Source organism: Pleurodeles waltl, chromosome 7 (genome assembly GCF_031143425.1).
Source record: "Pleurodeles waltl isolate 20211129_DDA chromosome 7, aPleWal1.hap1.20221129, whole genome shotgun sequence".
Classification (NCBI taxonomy): domain Eukaryota; kingdom Metazoa; phylum Chordata; class Amphibia; order Caudata; family Salamandridae; genus Pleurodeles; species Pleurodeles waltl.
In genome coordinates, this window is record NC_090446.1 from 1,258,412,489 (window position 1) to 1,258,433,910 (window position 21,422).

A 21,422-nucleotide genomic window follows, 5' to 3' on the forward strand; every position below is an offset into this window, starting at 1 on the left:
TTTCAGAAGGTTCAATCACCCCTAAATCCAACATTTTCTGCACTTCTTGTTTAATGCAGTCCCTGACATGGTCAGGCTGCCTATACATTTTACTTTTGACAGGCAGGCTGTCTCCAGTGTCAATTGTGTGTTCACCCCAGGATGTTGTACCTGGTACAAGTGAAAAGAGGCCTGAAAATTGGCTTAGTAGATTGATGCAGTTGTCTTTCTGTTCTGCTGTCAGCCAATCTGCTAAAACCACTCCCTCCACTAAGGCATCTGCTTCAGTGGTGGAGAAGAGATCAGGGAGAGGGTCACTCTCTTCTTCCTGTCCCTCATCTGTTGCCATGAGCAGGGTGAGATCAGTCCTGTCATAGTAGGGTTTTAGGCAGTTGACATGAATCACCCTAAGGAGACTCCTGGAAGTGCCCAGCTCTACCAAATAGGTAACCTCACCCTTCTTCTCAACAGTTAGATGGGGTCCACTCCATTTGTCCTGGAGTGCTCTTGGGGCCACAGGCTCCAATACCCACACCTTCTGTCCTGGTTGGTACTGGATCAGGACAGCCTTCTGGTCATGCCATTGCTTTTGTAGCTCTTGGCTGGCCTGAAGGTTTTTACTGGCCTTTTTCATATACTCAGCCATTCTGGATCTTAGTCTACTATGTCCTGTTTTGGAGCTTTTAAAAGTTGTTCCCAACCCTTCTTCACAAGAGTAAGTGGACCTCTTGTAGGGTGCCCAAAGAGGAGTTCAAAGGGGCTGAAGCCCACTCCTTTCTGGGGTACCTCCCTATAAGCAAAAATGAGGCAAGGGACATCCCATCTTCTCCTGAGTTTTTCAGGGAGTTCCATTATCATACCTTTGAGAGTTTTATTAAACCTTTCAACCAGACCATTTGTTGTGGATTATAAGGGGTGGTGAACTTGTAGGCAACACCACACTCCTTCCACATTGCTTTTAGGTATGCAGACATGAAGTTGCTACCTCTGTCTGACACCACCTCTTTAGGAAAACCCACCCTTGAAAAGATTCCTAGGAGGGCCTTTGCCACTGCAGGAGCTGTAGTGGTCCTTAAAGGTATGGCTTCAGGATATCTTGTGGCATGGTCCACTACCACCAAGATAAATCTATTGCCTGAAGCAGTAGGAGGGTCAAGGGGGCCAACTATTTTAACCACTACCCTTTCAAAGGGCACCCCAACCACTGGAAGTGGAATTAGAGGGGCCTTTGGAGTGCCACCAGTCTTGCCACTGGCTTGGCAGGTCACACAGAACTCACAAAAGTCTTTTCTGTCCTCTGACATATGAGGCCAGTAAAACAAGGGGACAATTCTTTTCCACATTTTCGTCTGGCCCAAATGTCCAGCCAAAGGAATGTCATGTGCTAGGGTGAGAAGAAACTCTCTGTACTGCTGGGGAATGACCAATCTCCTGGCAGCTCCAGGTTTTGAGTCCTTTACTATGTGTACAAGAGGTTGTCTTGCCCGTACACCCTATGACTGTCACTGACATCCCCATTTTGCTGCTTGACAGCTTGCTGTCTGAGACCCTCTGTAGAGGGAGGGATAATGGGTAGGGATTTACCCTTCTTACCCCTAGCTTTAGGGAGCACTTGGTCCGTTGTTCCAGGATCCAAGTTACCCTGTCCTCTTTGCTTCTTGGCCTGAGCCCTAGTTAAAGCAAAAATATGCCCAGGAATGCCCAGCATTGCTGCATGGGCCTCCAACTAAACGTCTGCCCAAGCTGATGTCTCCAAATCATTTCCTAGTAGACAGTCTACAGGTAAATCTGTGGCTACCACAACTTTCGTTGGACCAGTAACCCACCCCCCCCAGTTGAGATTCACAACAGCCATGGGGTGGCTTAGAGTGTTGTTATGAGCGTCTGTCACTTGGTACTGCTGACCAAGTAGATGCTGATCAGGGTGGACCAGTTTTTCTATCACCATAGTTACACTGGCTCCTGTGTCCCTGTAGGCCTCAACCTCAACACCATTGATTAGGGTAAGTTGCTTGTACTTATCCATATTAAGGGGACAAGCAACCAAGGTGGCCAAATCAATGTCACCATCAGAGACTAAAACAGCCTCTGTGGTCTCCCCAACAAGACCAACCCCAACTACATTGCCAATAGTGAGCCCAGCTACACCCTTGGATTGGCTATTAGTAGTAGATTTCCCACCACCACTGCTATTACTAGGGGCACTAGAATTTGCAGCAAGGGTTGTGGGGGTGGGAGTTTTGGTGTTTTTCTGTGGAATCACTTGCCCAATGGCCTTTGGCTTTACAGAAATAACACCAAGGCTTTTTTGGTTGATTATTAGAAGAGGATTTGGACCCAACTCCCCCAGAGGATTTCTGTGGGCCTGATGAAGTCTCAGAATGCTTACTTTTGTCCCCACCCTTCTCAGAAGACTTACCATCTTTCTTCTTGCCATCCTTGTCACCCCCTGTATGAATGTTTCTGTTCACCCTTGTTCTGACCCATTTGTCTGCCTTCTTACCCAATTCTTGGGGAGAGGACAGATCAGAGTCCACTAGGTGTTGGTGCAACAAGTCAGACACACAATTGTTAAGAATCTGCTCTCTCAGAATAAGATTGTACAGGCTTTCATAGTGAGATACCTTACTGCCATGCAACCACCCTTCCAAAGCCTTCACTGAACAGTCCACAAAATCTGTCCAGTCTTGAGAAGACTCTTTTCTGGTGTCTCTGAACATAATCTTGTATTGTGCAGTGGTTAAGCCAAATCCATCCAAGAGTGCATCTTTCAAAACTTTGTAGTTATTGGCATCACTTTCTCTGACAGTAACGAGCCTATCCCTACCCTTTCCAGTGAAAGATAGCCACAAAATAGCAGCCCACTGCCTTTGAGGGACCAACTGTACCACACAGGCCCTCTCAAGTGCAGCAACCACTTATTAATGTCATCCCCCTCCTTGTAAGGGAGGACTATCTTGTGCAGATTCCTGGAATCTTGCTCTCTAACATGATTGTTATCAGAAATACTGCTGCTGCCACCATGGGGAACTAACCCCAACCTCTGTCTTTCCCTCTCTATGTCTAGGCATTCCCTATCTAAGGCCAGCTGCTGCTGTTTAAGCTTCAGTCTGGTCTGGTCTCGTCAACCCTCAACTTTTTGAGTTCCCTTTCTAATAAGTTATTCTCAGGGTGGGTGGGTTGGGAATGTTTCGACACAGAGGAAATGTGGGAAGTTTCAGAGGGAGACCTGTCCCTAACTGTGTGGACTCTAGTGACCTGGCCTCTAGGGGTGAAAGATGCCCTACTGATGTGGGAGCCTCTATCACTACCAGTATCACTAGGTGCCCTGCTAGGGGGCAGGACCTGATAAGAACCCTCCCCAGCTTTCTCATGGAACTCCCCTGAGTCAGACTGGGAAGCTTAGCCATTTTCTAACCTCTCCTGAGATGGGCCAGACTAGTTCTGGTCATCTACAATGAGCATGTTAAAGAGAAACTCTTTTGTAGGATTCTTCCCTATACTCAAACCTCTATCCAGGCAGAGACCCCTCAAACTTTTATAGTTTAAACTCTCATATGTTGCATTAACAGTTTGGGAGTGGGCTCTGCAAGAGACATGATAGTATAGGTTTAAGGATAGTGGGAATGAAAAAAGTTTTAGAACATTAGAAAGCACAGAAAAAACGTTTTCAATCTTTGGGAAAACTTTTAGAAGTTTTCAAAAACTTTTCAGAACTTTGTTAAAAGTTTTAGAATAGAAAAGTAAACGTTTTGGGTTAAGTGTGCATATACTGAACTATACATGATTCTCTTATGAAAAGTACCAAATGACAAAGTGGTAAAGCAGTTGCAAGTACTTATCCCACCGCTACACCACCAATATAGGAGGCTGGCCTGGCTTATAGTGGGTACCTTGTGATACTTACACCCTGTGACAGGTCCAGTTATCCCTCATTATTAGTAAAATAGAGGTGTTTCTAGCAGCTTAGGCTGACAGAAGGATAGCTATGGCAAAGCAGCCTAGGCTGAACTAGGAGACAATCAAAGCTCCTACTATACCACTTATATCATATAGCACAATATCATAAGACAACACAATACTCCGAGTTATTAAAAATAAAGGTACTTTATTTTTATTACAATATGCCAAACGTATCTCCAGTGAGTACCCTCAGTTAGAAGGTAAGTAATATACACAATTCATATGTACACAAACCCAAAACAGGTAAGTAACAGTATGAAAAGTAATGCAAACAGTGTAGAACTACAATAGGATGCAATGGGTGAACATAGATCTAGGAGCAATACAAACCATATACTGCAAAAGTGGAATGTGAATCACAAATGGACCCCAGACCTATGGGAGCTTGTAGAGGGTCGCTGGGACTGTTAGAAAACAGTCAGGGTGTCCAAGATACCCCACCCCAAGACCCTGAAAAGTAGGAGTAACGTACACCTACTACCCCAATAGGACACAATAGTCGTGATAGGGGGATTCTGCAACAACCACAAACACCAGCAAAGCACTGAAGAGCCCATAAAAGCAGGAGTGAAGTACTACAAGTTTCCTTAGGACACACTACACCTCGTGATTGGGATTTTGCAGCAACCAACCAAGTCTGCAAAGAACAACTGCTGATTCCTGGATCTGAAGACCTGCAAAGGAAGGGGACCAAGTCCAGAAGTCAAAAGAAGTTCCAGGAAGGACAGGAGCCCCTGCCAACCCAGAAGAGGGTGCAAAAGAAGAGTCTCTGGTTAGTCAAAGACTAAGGAATGCACCCTAGGAAGATGCCAGCGGGTTACTGTATGATGCAAAAGATGTCCCATGACGCGAAGATCGTTGCAGGCGAGATTTCGTGTTGGAAGTCACCAACAAGCCTTGGCTACGACAAAAGTGTGTTTTGCATCACAATGGCGCTGGATGGACCTGGGGGCCTCAACTCTGTGTGAGGGGGAAGAGGGGGCTCTCAGCACTTAAGGGAGCCCTCAGGATTCCAGCCAGCACCCCTGGAGGTCCCAGGACACAGGGACAAAGGAGGTGCAAATCATGGTTGATGCAGCACAAGAAAGGAAGGTCCCACACCGCCGGAGAACAACTCAGTTAGTTGAATGTCGCATAATGGAGTGCTGGGGACCTGGGCCAGGCTGTAAACAAAGGAATTTTGCAAAGAGTGCACAGAGGCCTCAGGGGGTGAAGAAGACGCAGTACACAGGGGTACCATCGCTCTCAGGGAAGGCAAGGTCTTACCTCCTCCAAATTACGTCAGCAGGACCTCAGGACAGTCTGTGTCGAAGATGTCCACCCTCTGTGTCCTTAGGAGGATGCTCGTCACTGTTACAGGAGTTCAAGGGTACTGGTCATCGTCTTGGAAGGGGCCTGCTTGGAGCAGGGGGAGTGACTCAGTCACTCCACATGAGATTTCTTCGGTCCTTCTGGTGCAGGATGAAGACAGGGAGTCCTCAGAGCATGCACACCGTGGAAACTGTTGCAGTTGCTGACTTGGAGCTGAGGTTGCTGAAGGAAAGTATCTCTGGTGGATAGTTTGTTGCAGTTACAGCGTTTCTTGGAGCAGGCTGCGGTTGATCCGAGGTCAGAGGATACTGAAGTTGTTTCAGAGGATTCCTGAAGGAAACTTGCAAGCAGAATCTGAAGAGAACCCACAGGAGATACCCTAAATTGCCCTGAGAGGGGATTGGGTACCTTATCAGGTATGGACCTATCAGGAGGGGTCTCTGACATCACCTGCTGGCACTGGCCACTCAGAGGCCTCCAGGGTGCCCCCACACCTTGCAAATCAAGATGGCTGAAGTCTGGTACAACTGGAGGAGCTCTGGGCACCACCCTTGGGGTGGTGGTGAACAGGGGAGTGGCCACTCCCCTTTCCTTTATCCACTTTCGCACCAGAGCAGGGGAGAAGGGGTACCTGAACCGGTGTAGACTGGCTTATGCAAGGAGGGCACCATCTGTGCCCTTCAAAGCATTTCCAGAGGTTGGGGGAGGATACCCCTCCCCAGCCTGTAACACCTATTTTCAAAGGGAACCCTGTTCTCAGAGGAAATGCTTTGTTCTGCCTTCCTGGGACTGGGCTGCCCAAACCCCAGGAGGGCAGAACCCTGTCTGTGAGGTGGCAGCAGCTGTAGCTGCAGTGCAAGCCTCAGAGAGATGGTTTGGCAGTACTGGGGGTCCATGGTGGAGCCCACAGGATACATGGAATTGGCTCCCCAATACCAGATTTGGAATGGGGAGACAATTTCATGATCTTAGGCATGTTACATGGCCGTATTCGGAGTTACCATTGTGAAGCTACATATAGGTATTAACCTATATGTAGTGCACACGTGTAATGGTGTCCCCGCACTCACAAAGTCTGGGAAACAATGTGGGGGCACTTTTGCTAGTGCAGGGGTGCCCTCACACTTAGTAACTTTGCACCTAACCATCAGCAATTGAAGGTTAGGCATATGGGTGACTTATAAGTTACTTAAGTGCAGTGGAAATGGCTGTGAAATAGTGTGTGCACTATTTCACGCAGGCTGCTATGGCAGTCCTGTGTAAGGGTTTGTCTGAGCTCCCTATGGGTGGCAAAAGAAATGCTGCAGCCCATATGGATCCCTTGGAACCCCAATGCCCTAGGTACGTAGGTACATATATTAGGGACTTATAAGGGGGGGTCAAGTGTGCCAGTTAAAATTGGTAAATTAAGTCACTGGCCTACAGTGACAAATTTATAAGCAGAGAGTATACGCACTGAGGTTCTGATTAGCAGAGCCTCAGTGACACATTTAGGTACTACACAGGCATACACATTAGGCCATAAACTGTGAACACTGGGGTCCTGACCAGCAGGATCCCAGTGAGACAGGCAAAAACATACTGACATACAGGTAAAAATGGGGGTAACATGCCAAGAAAGATGGTACTTTCCTACATAATCCAACCAGAGTTAACAGCAAACCTTTCATCAGCAGGTGGCTAGGTTTTACACCAGGGGCAAATACCAGAGTAAAATCACAGGAATAGGAAGATGTGACTCCAGTAAAGGAGCTTCCACCTCTAGGCAATGACTTCCTTCCTGCCTAAAGCTTCTCACATCTCATTCCAACATCCCACCCAGCCGATACATCCCCTGTGAAGACCAATCCCACCTTCTCGAGGAAGAGGTACAAATGCTTCTCTAGAAAGGCACAATAGACAGAGTGCCTTCACACCAGCAGGAAGAATGTACCTTTGTTTTGTGTTAAGTGGACATCACTACTGTAAGGAAATGCCTCCTTGGCATGGTTACCCCCTGACTTTTTGCCTTTGCTGATGCTATGTTTTGAATTGATAGTGTGCTGAGGCCTGCTAACCAGGCCCCAGCACCAGTGTTCTTTCCCTAACCTGTACTTTTGATTCCACAATTGGCACACCCTGGCATCCAGATAAGTCCCTTGTAAGTGGTACCCCTGGTACCAAGGGCCCTGATGCCAAGGAAGGTCTCTAAGGGCTGCAGCATGTCTTATGCCACCCTGGAGACCCCTCACTCAGCACAGACACACTGCTTGCCAGCTTGTGTGTGCTGGTGAGAACAAAACGAGTAAGTCGACATGGCACTCCCCTCAGGGTGCCATGCCAGCCTCTCACTGCCTATGCAGGTATAGATAAGTCACCCCTCTAGTAGGCCTTACAGCCCTAAGGCAGGGTGCACTATACCATAGGTGAGGGCACCAGTGCATGAGCACTGTGCCCCTACAGTGTCTAAGCAATACCTTAGACATTGTAAGTGCAGGGTAGCCATAAGAGTATATGGTCTGGGAGTCTGTTTTACACGAACTCCACAGCACCATAATGGCTACACTGAAAACTGGGAAGTTTGGTATCAAACTTCTCAGCACAATAAATGCACACTGATGCCAGTGTACATTTTAGTGTAAAATACACCACAGAGGGCACCTTAGAGGTGCCCCCTGAAACCTTAACCGACTATCTGTGTAGGCTGACTGGTTCCAGCAGCCTGCCACAACCGAGACATGTTGCTGGCCCCATGGGGAGAGTGCCTTTGTCACTCTGAGGCCAGTAACAAAGCCTGCACTGGGTGGAGATGCTAACACCTCCCCCAGGCAGGAGCTGTAACACCTGGCGGTGAGCCTCAAATGCTCACCCCTTTGTCACAGCACCGCAGGACACTCCAGCTAGTGGAGTTGCCCGCCCCCTCCGGCCACGGCCCCCACTTTTGGCGGCAAGGCTGGAGGAAACAAAGAAAACAACAAGGAGGAGTCACTGGCCAGTCAGGACAGCCCCTAAGGTGTCCTGAGCTGAAGTGACTCTAACTTTTAGAAATCCTCCATCTTGCAGATGGAGGATTCCCCCAATAGGATTAGGGATGTGACCCCCTCCCCTTGGGAGGAGGCACAAAGAGGGTGTACTCACCCTCAGGGCTAGTAGCCATTGGCTACTAACCCCCCCAGACCTAAACACGCCCTTAAATTTAGTATTTAAGGGCTGCCCTGAACCTAAGAATTTAGATTCCTGCAACTAACAAGAAGAAGAGGACTGCTGAGCTGAAAAACCCCTGCAGAGGAAGAACAGAAGACACCAACTGCTTTGGCCCCAGACTTACCGGCCTGTCTCCTGCCTTCCAAAGAAACCTGCTCCAGCGACGCTTTCCAAGGGACCAGCGACCTCTGAATCCTCTGAGGACTGCCCAGCTTCGAGAAAAGACAAGGAACTCCCGAGGACAGCGGCACTGCTCCAATAGAACTGCAACTTTGTTTCAAGGAGCAGATTTACAGACCCCTGCAACTGCCCGCAAGAAGCGTGAGACTTGCAACACTGCACCCGGTGACCCCGACTCGACTGGTGGAGAAACAACGCTTCAGGGAGGACCCTCCGGCGACTCTACGACTGTGAGTAACCAAAGTTGTCCCCCCTGAGCCCCCACAGCGACGCCTGCAGAGGGAATCCCCAGGCTCCCCCTGACCGCGACTGTCTGAACTCCATTTCCCGACGGCTGGAAAAGACCCTTTGGTCTCCCATAGGAAACTATTGGAAACCTGACGCGTGTTTGCACACTGCACCCGGCCGCCCCCGCGCTGCTGAGGGTGTACTTTCTGTGCTGACTTGTGTCCCCCCCGGTGCCCTACAAAACCCCCCTGGTCTGCCCTCCGAGGACGCGGGTACTTACCTGCTGGCAGACTGGAACCGGGGCACCCCCTTCTCTCCATTGAAGCCTATGTGTTTTGGGCACCTCTTTGACCTTTGCACCTGACCGGCCCTGAGCTGCTGGTGTGATAACTTTGGGGTTGCTCTGAACCCCCAACGGTGGGCTACCTTGGACCAAAAACTGAAACCTGTAAGTGACTTACTTACCTGTTAAAACTAACAATAACTTACCTCCCCCAGGAACTGTGAAAATTGCACTGTGTCCACTTTTAAAACAGCTTATTGTGTTTTATGTAAAAAGTAAACATGCTAATGAAATGATTCAAAGTTCCTAAAGTACTTACCTGCAATACCTTTCAAATGAGATATTACATGTAAAATTTGAACCTGTGGTTCTTAAAATAAACTAAGAAAATATATTTTTCTATAACAAACCCTATTGGCTGGATTTGTCTCTGAGTGTGTGTTCCTCATTTATTGCCTGTGTGTATGTACAACAAATGCTTAACACTACTCCTTTTATAAGCCTACACTACCACAAAATAGAGCATTAGTATTATCTCTTTTTGCCACTATCTTACCTCTAAGGGGAACCCTTGGACTCTGTGCATGCTATTTCTTACTTTGAAATAGCACATACAGAGCCAACTTTCTACAACTACCAACTTAAAGAATTTCCTTTTTGGGTGACTACAGCTTCAAGGAGTAATGGTCATCCACCTGTGAAAGGGGGCCCTCACATCTTCCCTTCCCTTGGTGATTGGCTGATATTGAGAGGCTGAAGGCAGCAATGCCTTGCCCACACTCGAGCAGCTATTGCCTTGCCCCACAGCTTGGGATTCATTATAAGTGCCACCAAGCTTCATCTCTAACCTCAACAGACCCATATTTTCTTGATATCCCTGCTGAATGCAGTTACAGGTAAAGCCTACCCCTATTATCAGAGGGTGTTGGCATTCAATCAGCTGCTGCCTCTTTTTCAGCCCAGTCATCAACTCACAGTCAGAACTGTGATGCAGCTTTTAGAGAACTTGGCCTCATGCATATCTTCTGTACTGCACACCAGGCTTCATTTGTAACTTCTACAGTAGTGCCAAATGGGACAATGGTTGTAGGTAGAGACTCTGTGGAAAAATCTAATGTTGATAAAAGCTATCACTCCCCGCTCTCTGCATTGGTGGATCAGCAATAACTTGCTATTAGGGCAGGGCTTTTGCAGACCCCATTCAACAACCGACCATCAACACAGATGCATCACTCACCTCACGCTAGGGTGCACATTTCATTGACATCCATGCGGTGTGCAATGGCTCCCAAGCAGATGTTCTAAAATTGCTAGTCATACACGTAGACCTCAAAGCCTTCTTCCTGGTCATTCATGGGAAAATAGCCCTCATCAAGACACACAACATGACCATCATGTATTAACAGCAAATAAAGGTTGACCACTGTCCCAGCTATCAACTTTAGCGCATGTGATATGGCATTGGGCAATCTTCCACAACATACCGCACCTAACAGAAAGCCTTCCACAGGTGGACATGGACTTTGGAAATCTGTTCAGCAGTATACATCAATAAGTCCGTGAGTGGGAACTCCACCCACAAGTACTACACAGGTACTTCCATCATTAGGGCACAGCACAAATAAACACATTCACCACCTTTGACAATTCAAAATGCCAAAACTTCACCTCCAGGTACCTATACCTACAGTCCATGAGCAATTCAAAATGGATGAATTGGTCAGGGATCTTTGATGATTTTGCACAAACTCCTTTTATATTTTGAGACAAGCATTCCTGACACTTATCCTTCTGGCTCCCACATGAGACAGACAACCCTCGCACCCCATGCTCCTGGAGATGTTCAGCTTCCACTCAATCTGGACCTTCTTACTCAGACACACGGCCATATCAGACTCCCACACGTCAGGCAGCTCAACTTAGAGATCTGACACCTGATGTCTTAGAATATGGGCACTTAAACCTACCTCCAGAATGAATGGCCATTCAGCTGTAAGTCTTTAGGCCCACTTGCCTTGCCTGTTACCCCACAGAGTGGAAAATGTTTGTCTGGTAGTTTGTTTCCAAACACCTGACTAGAAGACCTCTCCAAGTAGCCGCCTGGTAAGCCTCTCACACATTTTCCAAGAACTACTGTGTAGATATCCTGGCCCACCAACAAGCTGTGGGTGGCCACATTCTTGACAAGCTTGTTTTAGACAGCTGCATCAGCCATACACAAGTCACTGCTTATGGAGGGTACTGCTTTACAGTCTTATGTAGAGCATATGTATACACAGCAAGCATAAAATGAATGGAAAAGTTTCTGTTCATAGCATGTAAACTTTTTAGATTTAAATGCGCTCCTCCTCCCCCTCGGAAGTCAGTGCTGATTGCAGATCATTTTACAACTAGTTGATGGTACACAATGATCATATTGCTCCATGCTACACTCATGTGACACTCCACAATTATTCCTACTCATCTAGCATAGAGACATTGCCCATGTGTATTGTCCACTAAGGGAGGAGTCACAGCACATTTTATGACTGGAATGGCGTCTATTGATAAAACTAACTTGCAAATGCCCTAGCTCAGCATTAGATAATAAGAGAATACATGGACATATGCAGCACTACATGCTACAAACAAGTGCTTAATAGGCCACGTAACATTTATATTACACCTGGAAAATGTCTCATGACTCATGCCCATAATTTCCATACTTTCAATCTAGACTGTTTAGTAGTGAGAATTCAGTTTAATTTTAGGTCTGCCAATGTGACAATAAAAGCACCTCATAGTCTGGAAGGTCTGTCTTTGACTACCTGTAATCCTTGAAAATATAAATACAATTACTTGGAAGAGGCCAAATTCTCAAACACATTTGCACAGGAAAGAATCAACTTGTGCATACCAAGTATCTGAATGATGTGTATATGCCTGTTTGGAATTGACTTCATGCGCATTTACACGTGTAAACTAATTTGCTCATATTCAGCATTACAACTGTAAGGTGTAATGTTTATGAATTTTGCTCACTAGAAAATAAAACAAAAAATTAAATACATGTGGAAATGCATTTATGTTAATCATTTATATATGTATATATTTACACCATTTACATTTACATATGTTTAAATGCTTGCCATTGTGAGTGCCCTAGAAGGTTGTTACTGGCTCCACTTCCCAGCAGCACTTCTGCGTTTTTTAGAAAATTCCACAAAATGTGCTAATCTCCTCAAAAAGCCAGTATAAACCTACAGCAAAATGTTTAAAATACCTGGGATTCTGCAATACCTGTAAGAACAGCTGTGTCTAATTTCTCTGTGATTATAAACTTGTGATGTGTTTAGTCACCAATTATAAAGAAACAACATCAGACCTCAACTGTAATAAGTTAATGCATTCAAGTTCTGACATCACAGTACCTGCTGGTAGAGCCAAGGTGAAAGGCAGGTCAGGTCACAGAGCAGCTGTTGAAAGCAACAAAAATGAACCGTAGCTTTTCTTCCTTCTGTTCTGTTTTTCTAGCTTACAGTAAATAGCACAAAGAACATTACTATTTTTTTAATAGCTTAGTTAATTATTGAAAAGTTGGAATCTTTCTTCCTGTTTCTACACATTCTGAGCTACTACAGTTTTCTTTTAAACTGACTTGTATTGAACTGTTTCTAATATCGTTTTGCCACAAATATGCAACACATTTTTGATGTGTTTTATTTTGTACTAGAGGTTTTTTTTAAATTCTTCATGTTTTTTAAACATGCTCCTTCTTTCATATGAAAGAGCTGTGCCCCACGGTTTTAAGTGGTTTCAGGGAAATGTGATGTTGTGTTCATGTACTATATTGGAAAAAGTACCCCCTGTTGTACATGATAAGGATTGTGCAAGTCACCGAAGGGTTTTCAGCTAGAGTCCTCATGCATCACAACACACAAACGTTTAGCCCTTGAGTATGCCTAAAGTTCAACTTCCTTGCTAAGAGTTTTATTTTCATGTCTAGAAACTCAAACATATTTTAAAATAAGATAGCAATATTAAACAACTTCTGATGTAAAAGGCATGTAAGTATGCTTTTAAACATTATGCCAATAGGCAACTCCATGTTATTTTGCTTAAATCGCTATGACAAGTTTAAACAATTGTTATCATATTTCATTGTAGAATCAATTTACTAGTTACAAGCGGTTCCTTAATTGCTGTTGTCGGCCAGGTTGGTTGTGGGAAGTCTTCGCTTGTGTCAGCTCTTCTAGGTGAAATGGAGAAACTTGAAGGAGAAGTCTCTGTTCGGGTAGGTAACAGTGTAGAGTGTGTTTTTAAAATAATTATAATGTATATTTAAGATTTAGACTGAATCGTTCTAGTTCATATTGATATGCTATGTAGTATTGGTTTAAAGTCTACAACAATACTACAACTGATTTGCAAAACTAATAACTAATGAGAAGTTTTCACATAGTTTATTATGATAGTGTCACCATGATGTCATTCTATACATCTCACTTTCCTCTCCTACTGATGTTGATTTGTGACATATGATGGAAACTTATATAGAATGAGGTATGGTCTAGATAAGCAGTGGATTTAGAGAATAAACCTTCTAATGCAGTTCACAAACTTTTTGTTAAATTAATGAATGTTTAGGTATTTACTTCAAAGAAAGAATCAGGTTTGAATTGTTTTGTTTCCACATTTCAGTCTGCAGGTTTATTTATTTTATTCTTTACCCTATTGGTATTTAACCAAATTAACTTTTTGAAAATGGAAAACATAGATATACATACATTGTGTGTGAATTATATAGCTACGTGCAATAAAACAATTCACTCCAATATTAGCATTGTAGTACTAGCACACCCTTGCTGCTACTTAACCTTCATTACACAATTTTATTCCTGTGCTGTCTATATGTACTACTGTTGCACCACAGTCGTGATTAACTGTAAAGACACTTACAAAAGCTTACATTTCCCTATTTTCCTGTTTCTAAACTTCATATATACACAGAAACACATTTGTTACCCAAGGTTGTATTTGTAATTATCAGTGAACATGAAAAAACTGAGTGTGATAATACCTAAATTTCCTGCATCAAGCTATGTATTCTGAAATCAGAAAATACAAAGTACCTCTGTTTGTCTCATTGCCACAAGAGGCAAATACCTTAGTAACATTCTTTAAAACAATAATAATTTACAAGCCTATTAGATAGAACCTATGCAGACAAATCCCACTGTACTAGAATATATCAGAGAAAACAGTTAACTAGGAACAAGCATTGACAAAGCCAATAAGCCTTGCCTATGGGAAAGCTATTGGCTTTGTCTATTTCTTTTAGTCTTGTTTTACAGTATTGTGCAGGACATGTATGCCCCGTTCCTCTGTCTGCTCTACTAAAGGTAACTACTTAGAGAAACAGGTGAAATCACCATTGCCTTAAATCACCATTGCCTTAACTTTCCACATTTGTGAGAGAAAGAACATGTATCGGTTTGATCAATGAGTGATTTATGGAAGTCACTATTCATTGTTTTTGATGCCTCAAAAGATCTGAAGCTGTGTCCACTGGTCTAAATATATCTTAGGAATAAGGTTTGTGCTTATGGCTGTTGGGGTTTTCTTCAAGATGCTGGCACTTTGGCAGCAAAATCTTCGAGCCCAAGAATATAACCCTGCATTGACTGATATAATATCTATCATGTCACACCATATCTTATCAATTCCTGCACATTCTAAGTGCCTGAAATTGTAATTGTAGGAAAGGGCTGTAACCCTAGCATGAGAAAATTAAGTTATTTTAGTCCAAATGTGAATGCTGACCAGAGGTCATTTCCAAATAAGGGCCATTTTATTTTCAGAAGCACCCAGGTCCCAGCAGCTGGAGGAAATTCAAGCTCTCCAATACTGATTGTGACTGGAAGCACTTTTAAAGCTGATCTATGGATCTCCTATATTCAGTACATGTCCCACATCTACCTCCTGTTACAGTAACCTTAAAACCAAAGGATGACTAAAATACTGATTCAGAGGATTTCTGGCAGAGTTCATTGTGACAGGTCATTCTCTGCACTGGCAGTGGGTATTCTTCTGTGCTTTCAGTTTTTTAGCCGTTCTGAAGCGGTTTCTCCACCAATTTGGAAGTCATAAACCTGACCTAAATCCTGCTGTTGTAAATGAAGGATGATGGGATTTCCACCACCGCCTGTGAGGATTGGTAATGTGCCCCCTAGATTGATTGCACATTGTCAGTACCCACATAGTTAAACTAAAAAGTGGGTTGTTCCCTGCACATTAGATACAGCCATGGATTAAACTCTGCCACTCTTTCCATGTCAGTCGTTCACATACTTCACTGCACCAGAAACTGTGGTGAAGCATAATCTTGTAGATCCAATGGAGTAGCAAGCCAGAAGAGGCTGACTAGTTGGGACGTCTGCCATCAAGAGAACTATAACGGCTCTGTGCCCAGGTATCCATTAAACTTTTGTTTTCTTTCTTTTCACTAGCATGTGAAATGTGTACATATGCTGTGTGTTAGAAATGGGGTCTTTGGTTGGTAGTCAGGTTACCCTCTGTCCAAGCAAGGACCCTCACTCTAGTCAGGGTAAGTCACACACAATCCAAATTATCCTGTGCCCACCCTCTGGTAGCTTGGCCCTGAGCAGTCAGGCTTAACTTAGAAGGCAATGTGTAAACTATTTGTGCAATAAATCATACAATAACACAATATAGTGCCACAAAAATACACCACACAGAAAAATATCATATTTATCTGGATATTTGCAGGTCAAAACGATCAAAGATGCAATAAGTAAATGTAGAAATATCACTGAGAAGTGATATAAAGTGTTTTAAGTCTTTTAAACGCAAACAAAGTCTCTTTCAAGCACAACGTATTTGGTTCGCATGAAAAATCTCCGCAAAGGGGCCGCAGAGGAGGAGAAGCGCGGAAACAAAGGGGTGTGCGTTGATTTCTCGGGCCGCACACAGCGATGCGTCATTTAGTTTCCTCGAAGGGACGGCTGTTTGTCAATTTGCAGCACTCAGTCGTGGATCCGCATCGGGTTGCGGAGTTTTCAGACGTTTTCATGCATCCGTGGAATCCTAGGCTTGCGGAGCGAAGTCACAAGCGCTGTGTCGTTCCGGTGGGCGTTGCGTGGAAGTTCCTTCCGCTCAGCAGGTGTTGCGTCGATTTCCCCTCTGGGAGTCGGGCTGCGTCGTCCCTGGTCGGCTGTGCGTCGATCCGGTGGGCCGTGCGTTGAAGTTCCGGTCGCAACACAGGTGCTGCGTCGATCTTCTCCTTGCAAAGTCGCACTGCGTCATTCCGGTTCAGTGTGCAGTGAATTTCTCACCGCGGGCAGGCTGTGCGTCTGTTTTAGCAAACTGTGCATCGAATGTTCACCGCACAAGGAGTCCAGTTGCAAGAGAGAAGTCTTTTTGATCCTGAGACTTCAGGTAACAGGAGACAAGTTCTATCCAAGCCCTTAGAGAGCACTTCCTCACCACATCCAGAGAGCAGCAAAGGAGCAGGGCAACAGCAAGGCAGCAGTGCTTCACAGAAAGCAGTCAGGTGAGTCCTTTGGGCAGCCAGGCAGTTCTTCTTGGCAGGATGCAGGTTCTGGTTCCAGTTATCTTCTCCAGGAAGTGTCTGAGTTGGAAGGGGCAGAGGCCCTGTTTATATACCCAAATGTGAGAGTAACTATAAGGGGGTTCCCTAAGAGAATGCAAGTAGCTCAATCAGGGAAAAATATGTGTATCATGTAAATAAACAAATACTCATAAAATATGAAGGATGAAGATATACAGAAAACTGAAACTCTGATTCAAGCACACCACAGTCAGACTAGACAACAATAAACAATATAGTGAAATGGAAAGAAATCATCATACAAATACAACAGAATTGATACAATAATACAATAATTCATAGGGAATAAAGTAAATACAAACACAGAAAAACAGTACTCAAAGACTGATAAATATATATATATATATATATATAATGATAATCTAATACAAAAACAATCTATATTTAAAAGAGAACGGGTCAGAGTGGCGTCGCTACAGTAGGAATGTGCTGGGGGAACCGACGGCCATCGGTTCCCCCAGCACATTCCTGCTGTATTTGTTTATTTACATGATTTAATTAAAGTTTTCCTCATTGTGATCTTACTTTTTTTTTTCCCTTGTCATTTTTTGTTTTTGCTTAGCAGCCTGGTATCACTAGTCATTGATTTACTTGAATTTATCATTATGTATCTATCAGCCCCTACAGGGATCTACTTCTGAGGTTTATTATATCTTTAGACACATTATTATTGTAGCTCATGTTGTAGTTTTTCCTATATACCCAAATGTGCCTTTGAAGTGGGGAAGACTTCAAAGAGTGGCTTAGAAGTGCACCAGGTCCCCTTTCAGTTCAATCCTGTCTGCCAGGGTCCCAGTAGGGGTTGTGGCAGTCCTTTGTGTGAGAGCAGGCCCTCCACCCACCCAGTCCAGGAAGACCCATTCAAAATGCAGATGTATGCAAGTGAGGCTGAGTATCCTGTGTTTGGGGTGTGTCTGAGTGAATGCACAAGGAGCTGTCAACTAAACCCAGCCAGACGTGGATTGTAAGGCACAGAAAGATTTAAGTGCAGAGAAATGTTCACTTTCTAAAAGTGGCATTTCTAAAATAGTAATATTAAATCCAACTTCACCAGTAAGCAGGATTTTATATCACCATTCTGGTCATATTAAATATGACCTTCCTACTCCTTTCAGATCAGCAGCTACCACTCAAACAATGTATGAGGGCAGCTTCTATGTTAGCCTATGAAGGGAACAGGCCTCACAGCAGTGTAAAAACGAATTTGGGAGTTGTACCTATGAAGTTTACATGTCCAGGTAGTGTAAATGCCCTGCCTTTTGCCTACACAGCCCCTTCCCTATGGGTTACCCAGGGCATACCTTAGGGGTGTCTTATATGTAGAAAAAGGGGAGTTTTAGGCTTGGCAAGTACTTTTAAATGCCAAGTCGAATTGGCAGTGAAACTGCACACACAGGCCTTGCAATGGCAAGCCTGAGGCAAGGTTAAGGAGCTACTTAAGTGGATGGCACAATCAATGCTACAGGCCCACTAGTAGCATTTAATCTACAGGCCCTGGGCACATATAGTGCACACTACTAGGGACTTATACGTAAATTAATTTGTCCAATTGGGTATGATCCAATGTTACCATGTTTAAAGGGAGAGAGAATATGCACTTTAGCACTGGTTAGCAGTGGTAAAGTGCGCAGTCTAAAAGCCAGCAAAAACAGTGTCCAAAAAGTGGAGGGAGGCAGGCAAAAAGTTAGACCACCCTAAGGCTGTCAGGTCTAACACTGTGTAACATATTACAATGGATACTGAGGTGTGCATTGGCATGCCACTGTTTGCTTTCAGTTAAGGTTCCTTCAAAACTAAAATTTTCACAGAGTTAGTTCCTGCTATAAGCAATTTACTAAATAAGGAGCATTGTCTCTGCCATTCCGCTCTCACTCACCATATGCATGATGAAATGATGATGGCTTCAGCAATAGTATTTGTGACCCAGTTTCTCACCAGCACAAATGCAGACTGTTACGATGTACAATGCCTTGGCATAAATCTAATCTGTTAATCCTCCTAAATTCTGAATTAATCATTGGTGGATATATTTCATAACCAACCCCACTATTCTGGCAGGCACACAGACTGCTATAGCATAGTCCATAGGCGATACATAGGCAATATGCCTGGCATCCTTTACAATGACAGGATCAACTAATGTGTTACCATCTGTGATGTGAAGAAAGTTGTTTCTTCTTCTATAGATCATTTGTGTACTTGTGGCGTAGACAAGGTTAAATCAAATCCAGGACTGTCAGCTGTGGGATTTACACAGCACTGTTGGAATCAATGGAAGGTTCTATCCCAATCCTTTCAGCACTTTGGCTTGCCCAATCCAACAAACTTATGTGTGTATACTTCTGTGTACCATGCATGCAATAAAGTGAAATGTTATCTGCATTATCCTCTGTGGTTCTTTTGGTGCCAAGTGATTGGTGGTGTGTTCAGTGTGTGCAATGTTTTGTCTTAAGGATCCAACATAAATGTGCTAAACCTGTGCGTAACGTACAATTTAAATGAAAGTGATTTGTCTTGTTTCAGTATGTTGTACTTGTTTATTTGAGGTGATTGGCCATGCCAGAACATGCTTGTACATTCCACTACTTGCCTGATCAAATCAATCACTTGAATGATTGCTCACATACCTGTAACCATGGTGATGCTTTTAGTTTTTCAGGATTGATTATGCAGTGTATGGGTCATTGATGTGGTATGTTTATAGGATGTTTCTTCTTTTCTGTAGCTTGCTTTCTTTTGGGAATTTTGTGGTGGAGGATATGTGGGTGTCAGTGTATTGTAAGGGATGTCTTCTCATGATCAGGCTTTTTTTCTTGGCTCTTATGTACTCAATTCTAATTCATGGTCACTATCTGTGTAATAACCTGTATTCCTTTAATTGTGGTCCTGGTATAAAACCTGTACAAGTGTGACCCAAATTGTTTATATTGCATGAGTTAGTTTGAGAAGTATTATGGGTCATTGTCATCTATGTGATACTCCATAGGTTATATTGGAGAATGTGGTCTTGAGATCTGAGTTGTTGGATGGAAATATTATATATGGTGTTTTTTCATTCATGAAAGTATAAAAGATTCTGTAAATGCAGGACCCAATTCACTAAGGTATTTTCAGACATAAGTGTATGCATGAATGACTCTTTCACACTCTGGGAATAGTCAGAAAGTTACTGCACTGAGTAACCACCCTCCCAAGATAGGAATGGGAATGGCTCAGATATTGGGGGTAGTGGAAAGGTTGTCTCCATGGAGAAACATATTTTTCCTCCATAGGAAAAAAGATAGTGTTCCTTTGCTTAGGGGACTGTAACTCCCCCTACTCCGTTCGTTTGGGCAGAGTGGGAATAGAAGACCATGTGAGATGTCACATGAAATTCCAAGTAGTTCTCATGGAAAACGTTTCTAGGTGTACTATGGAGAAGTATTTTGAATTCTCAATACTAAATCTGCACCCGTATATGTAGGCATATTTCTACAGGTGAAGAGTTACTGCTTATGTCTTGAATAGACTCCTTCATTTTTGTTCTGTTGCTCCTTTGAGTTAACTTAGTTTCTGGTATTCAGGCAAACATTGTGTTTTTCTTTGGCAAGCATAATATTAAATATTAAACTCTACCACTTTTTTCTTGTCTGCTCTGACACTGCAAGGTCTGCTTTGCTGATTGCGTAGTATGGCTCAATTTGCCTTTCTGAGGGCGTTTGAAGCAAGAGGCAGCAGCATACAGTGGAAGTAGGAAAGAGGAACATTTTAAATGTATCAACAAGAAACTCCCGCTGCACATTTGTGAGGCCTTGAAGAAGTATGAATATGCTCAATCATTGTGTTTTTCTTTGCACATACTTTGTGAAATAAATGTTAAGCCATTTGATAGGAAGAATTGTGTTCCTGCTCTCAAACATTTATTTAAAAAAATGTATTTTATGTTTAAGCACTTCTTAAGCCAAAATAAGGCACATGCAAGCACTGGAATGGGTAACACGTCTTCATGAGAAGAATTGCTGAGATGCTGAAGGTCCCCCTTGGTGAAGTGGTTACTAAGCTCCAGAGAAAACATAGTGGGCAGGTATTTAGGTTTTAAGGTTTACAGGCTGCAGATTGGTGTTGGAGGAATGATAGTAGGGGTGGGATTTTATCACTTTGGAAGGGATAACGTTAGGGTGATACATTCTGCTGCAAGGGTAGCCCACAGTTTCTAGATGGGGTGAAAAACAAGCAAGGCTTCAGAGAATGAGTGTAATAATATCAACTACTGGTAAGAACGTGGCATGTTAATTATTTTTGCATACGGTATCTATTGTCCTAAGCTTATTCGTTTTAATCCTAATATTGATTTTCACTTATTTGTCTTTGTGTCTAAAAAAACTGAAATAAGGTATTAGAAAAGTTATGTCAGGCATTTTTTGTATTTTTAAGGGATCAGTTGCCTATGTTCCTCAACAAGCCTGGATCCAGAACTCTACCTTGAAAGACAACATATTGTTTGGGCAGCCATGCAATGAGTGCCAATACCAGCATGTGTTGGAAGCATGTGCTTTAAAAACCGACCTCGAAATGCTTCCTGGCGGAGACCAAACTGAAATTGGAGAAAAGGTTTGTTGAGCAGTTTGCCCAAGTCTTGAAGTCCAAATTTTCAAGTGAAATGTATTCATGCAGTACGTATTCTAA

General features: G+C 43.7%; 1 protein-coding gene across 1 annotated transcript in view; it reads left to right on the forward strand.

Moving 5' to 3' along the window:
* ABCC3 (ATP binding cassette subfamily C member 3) overlaps positions 1-21,422 on the forward strand; it is a 691,699-nt gene that overhangs the window by 398,461 nt on the left and 271,816 nt on the right. The window contains exons 16-17 of the mRNA XM_069200423.1: positions 13,274-13,400; positions 21,171-21,347. Coding sequence (XP_069056524.1) covers positions 13,274-13,400; positions 21,171-21,347 — 304 coding nt within the window. The remainder of the gene's footprint in view (positions 1-13,273; positions 13,401-21,170; positions 21,348-21,422) is intronic.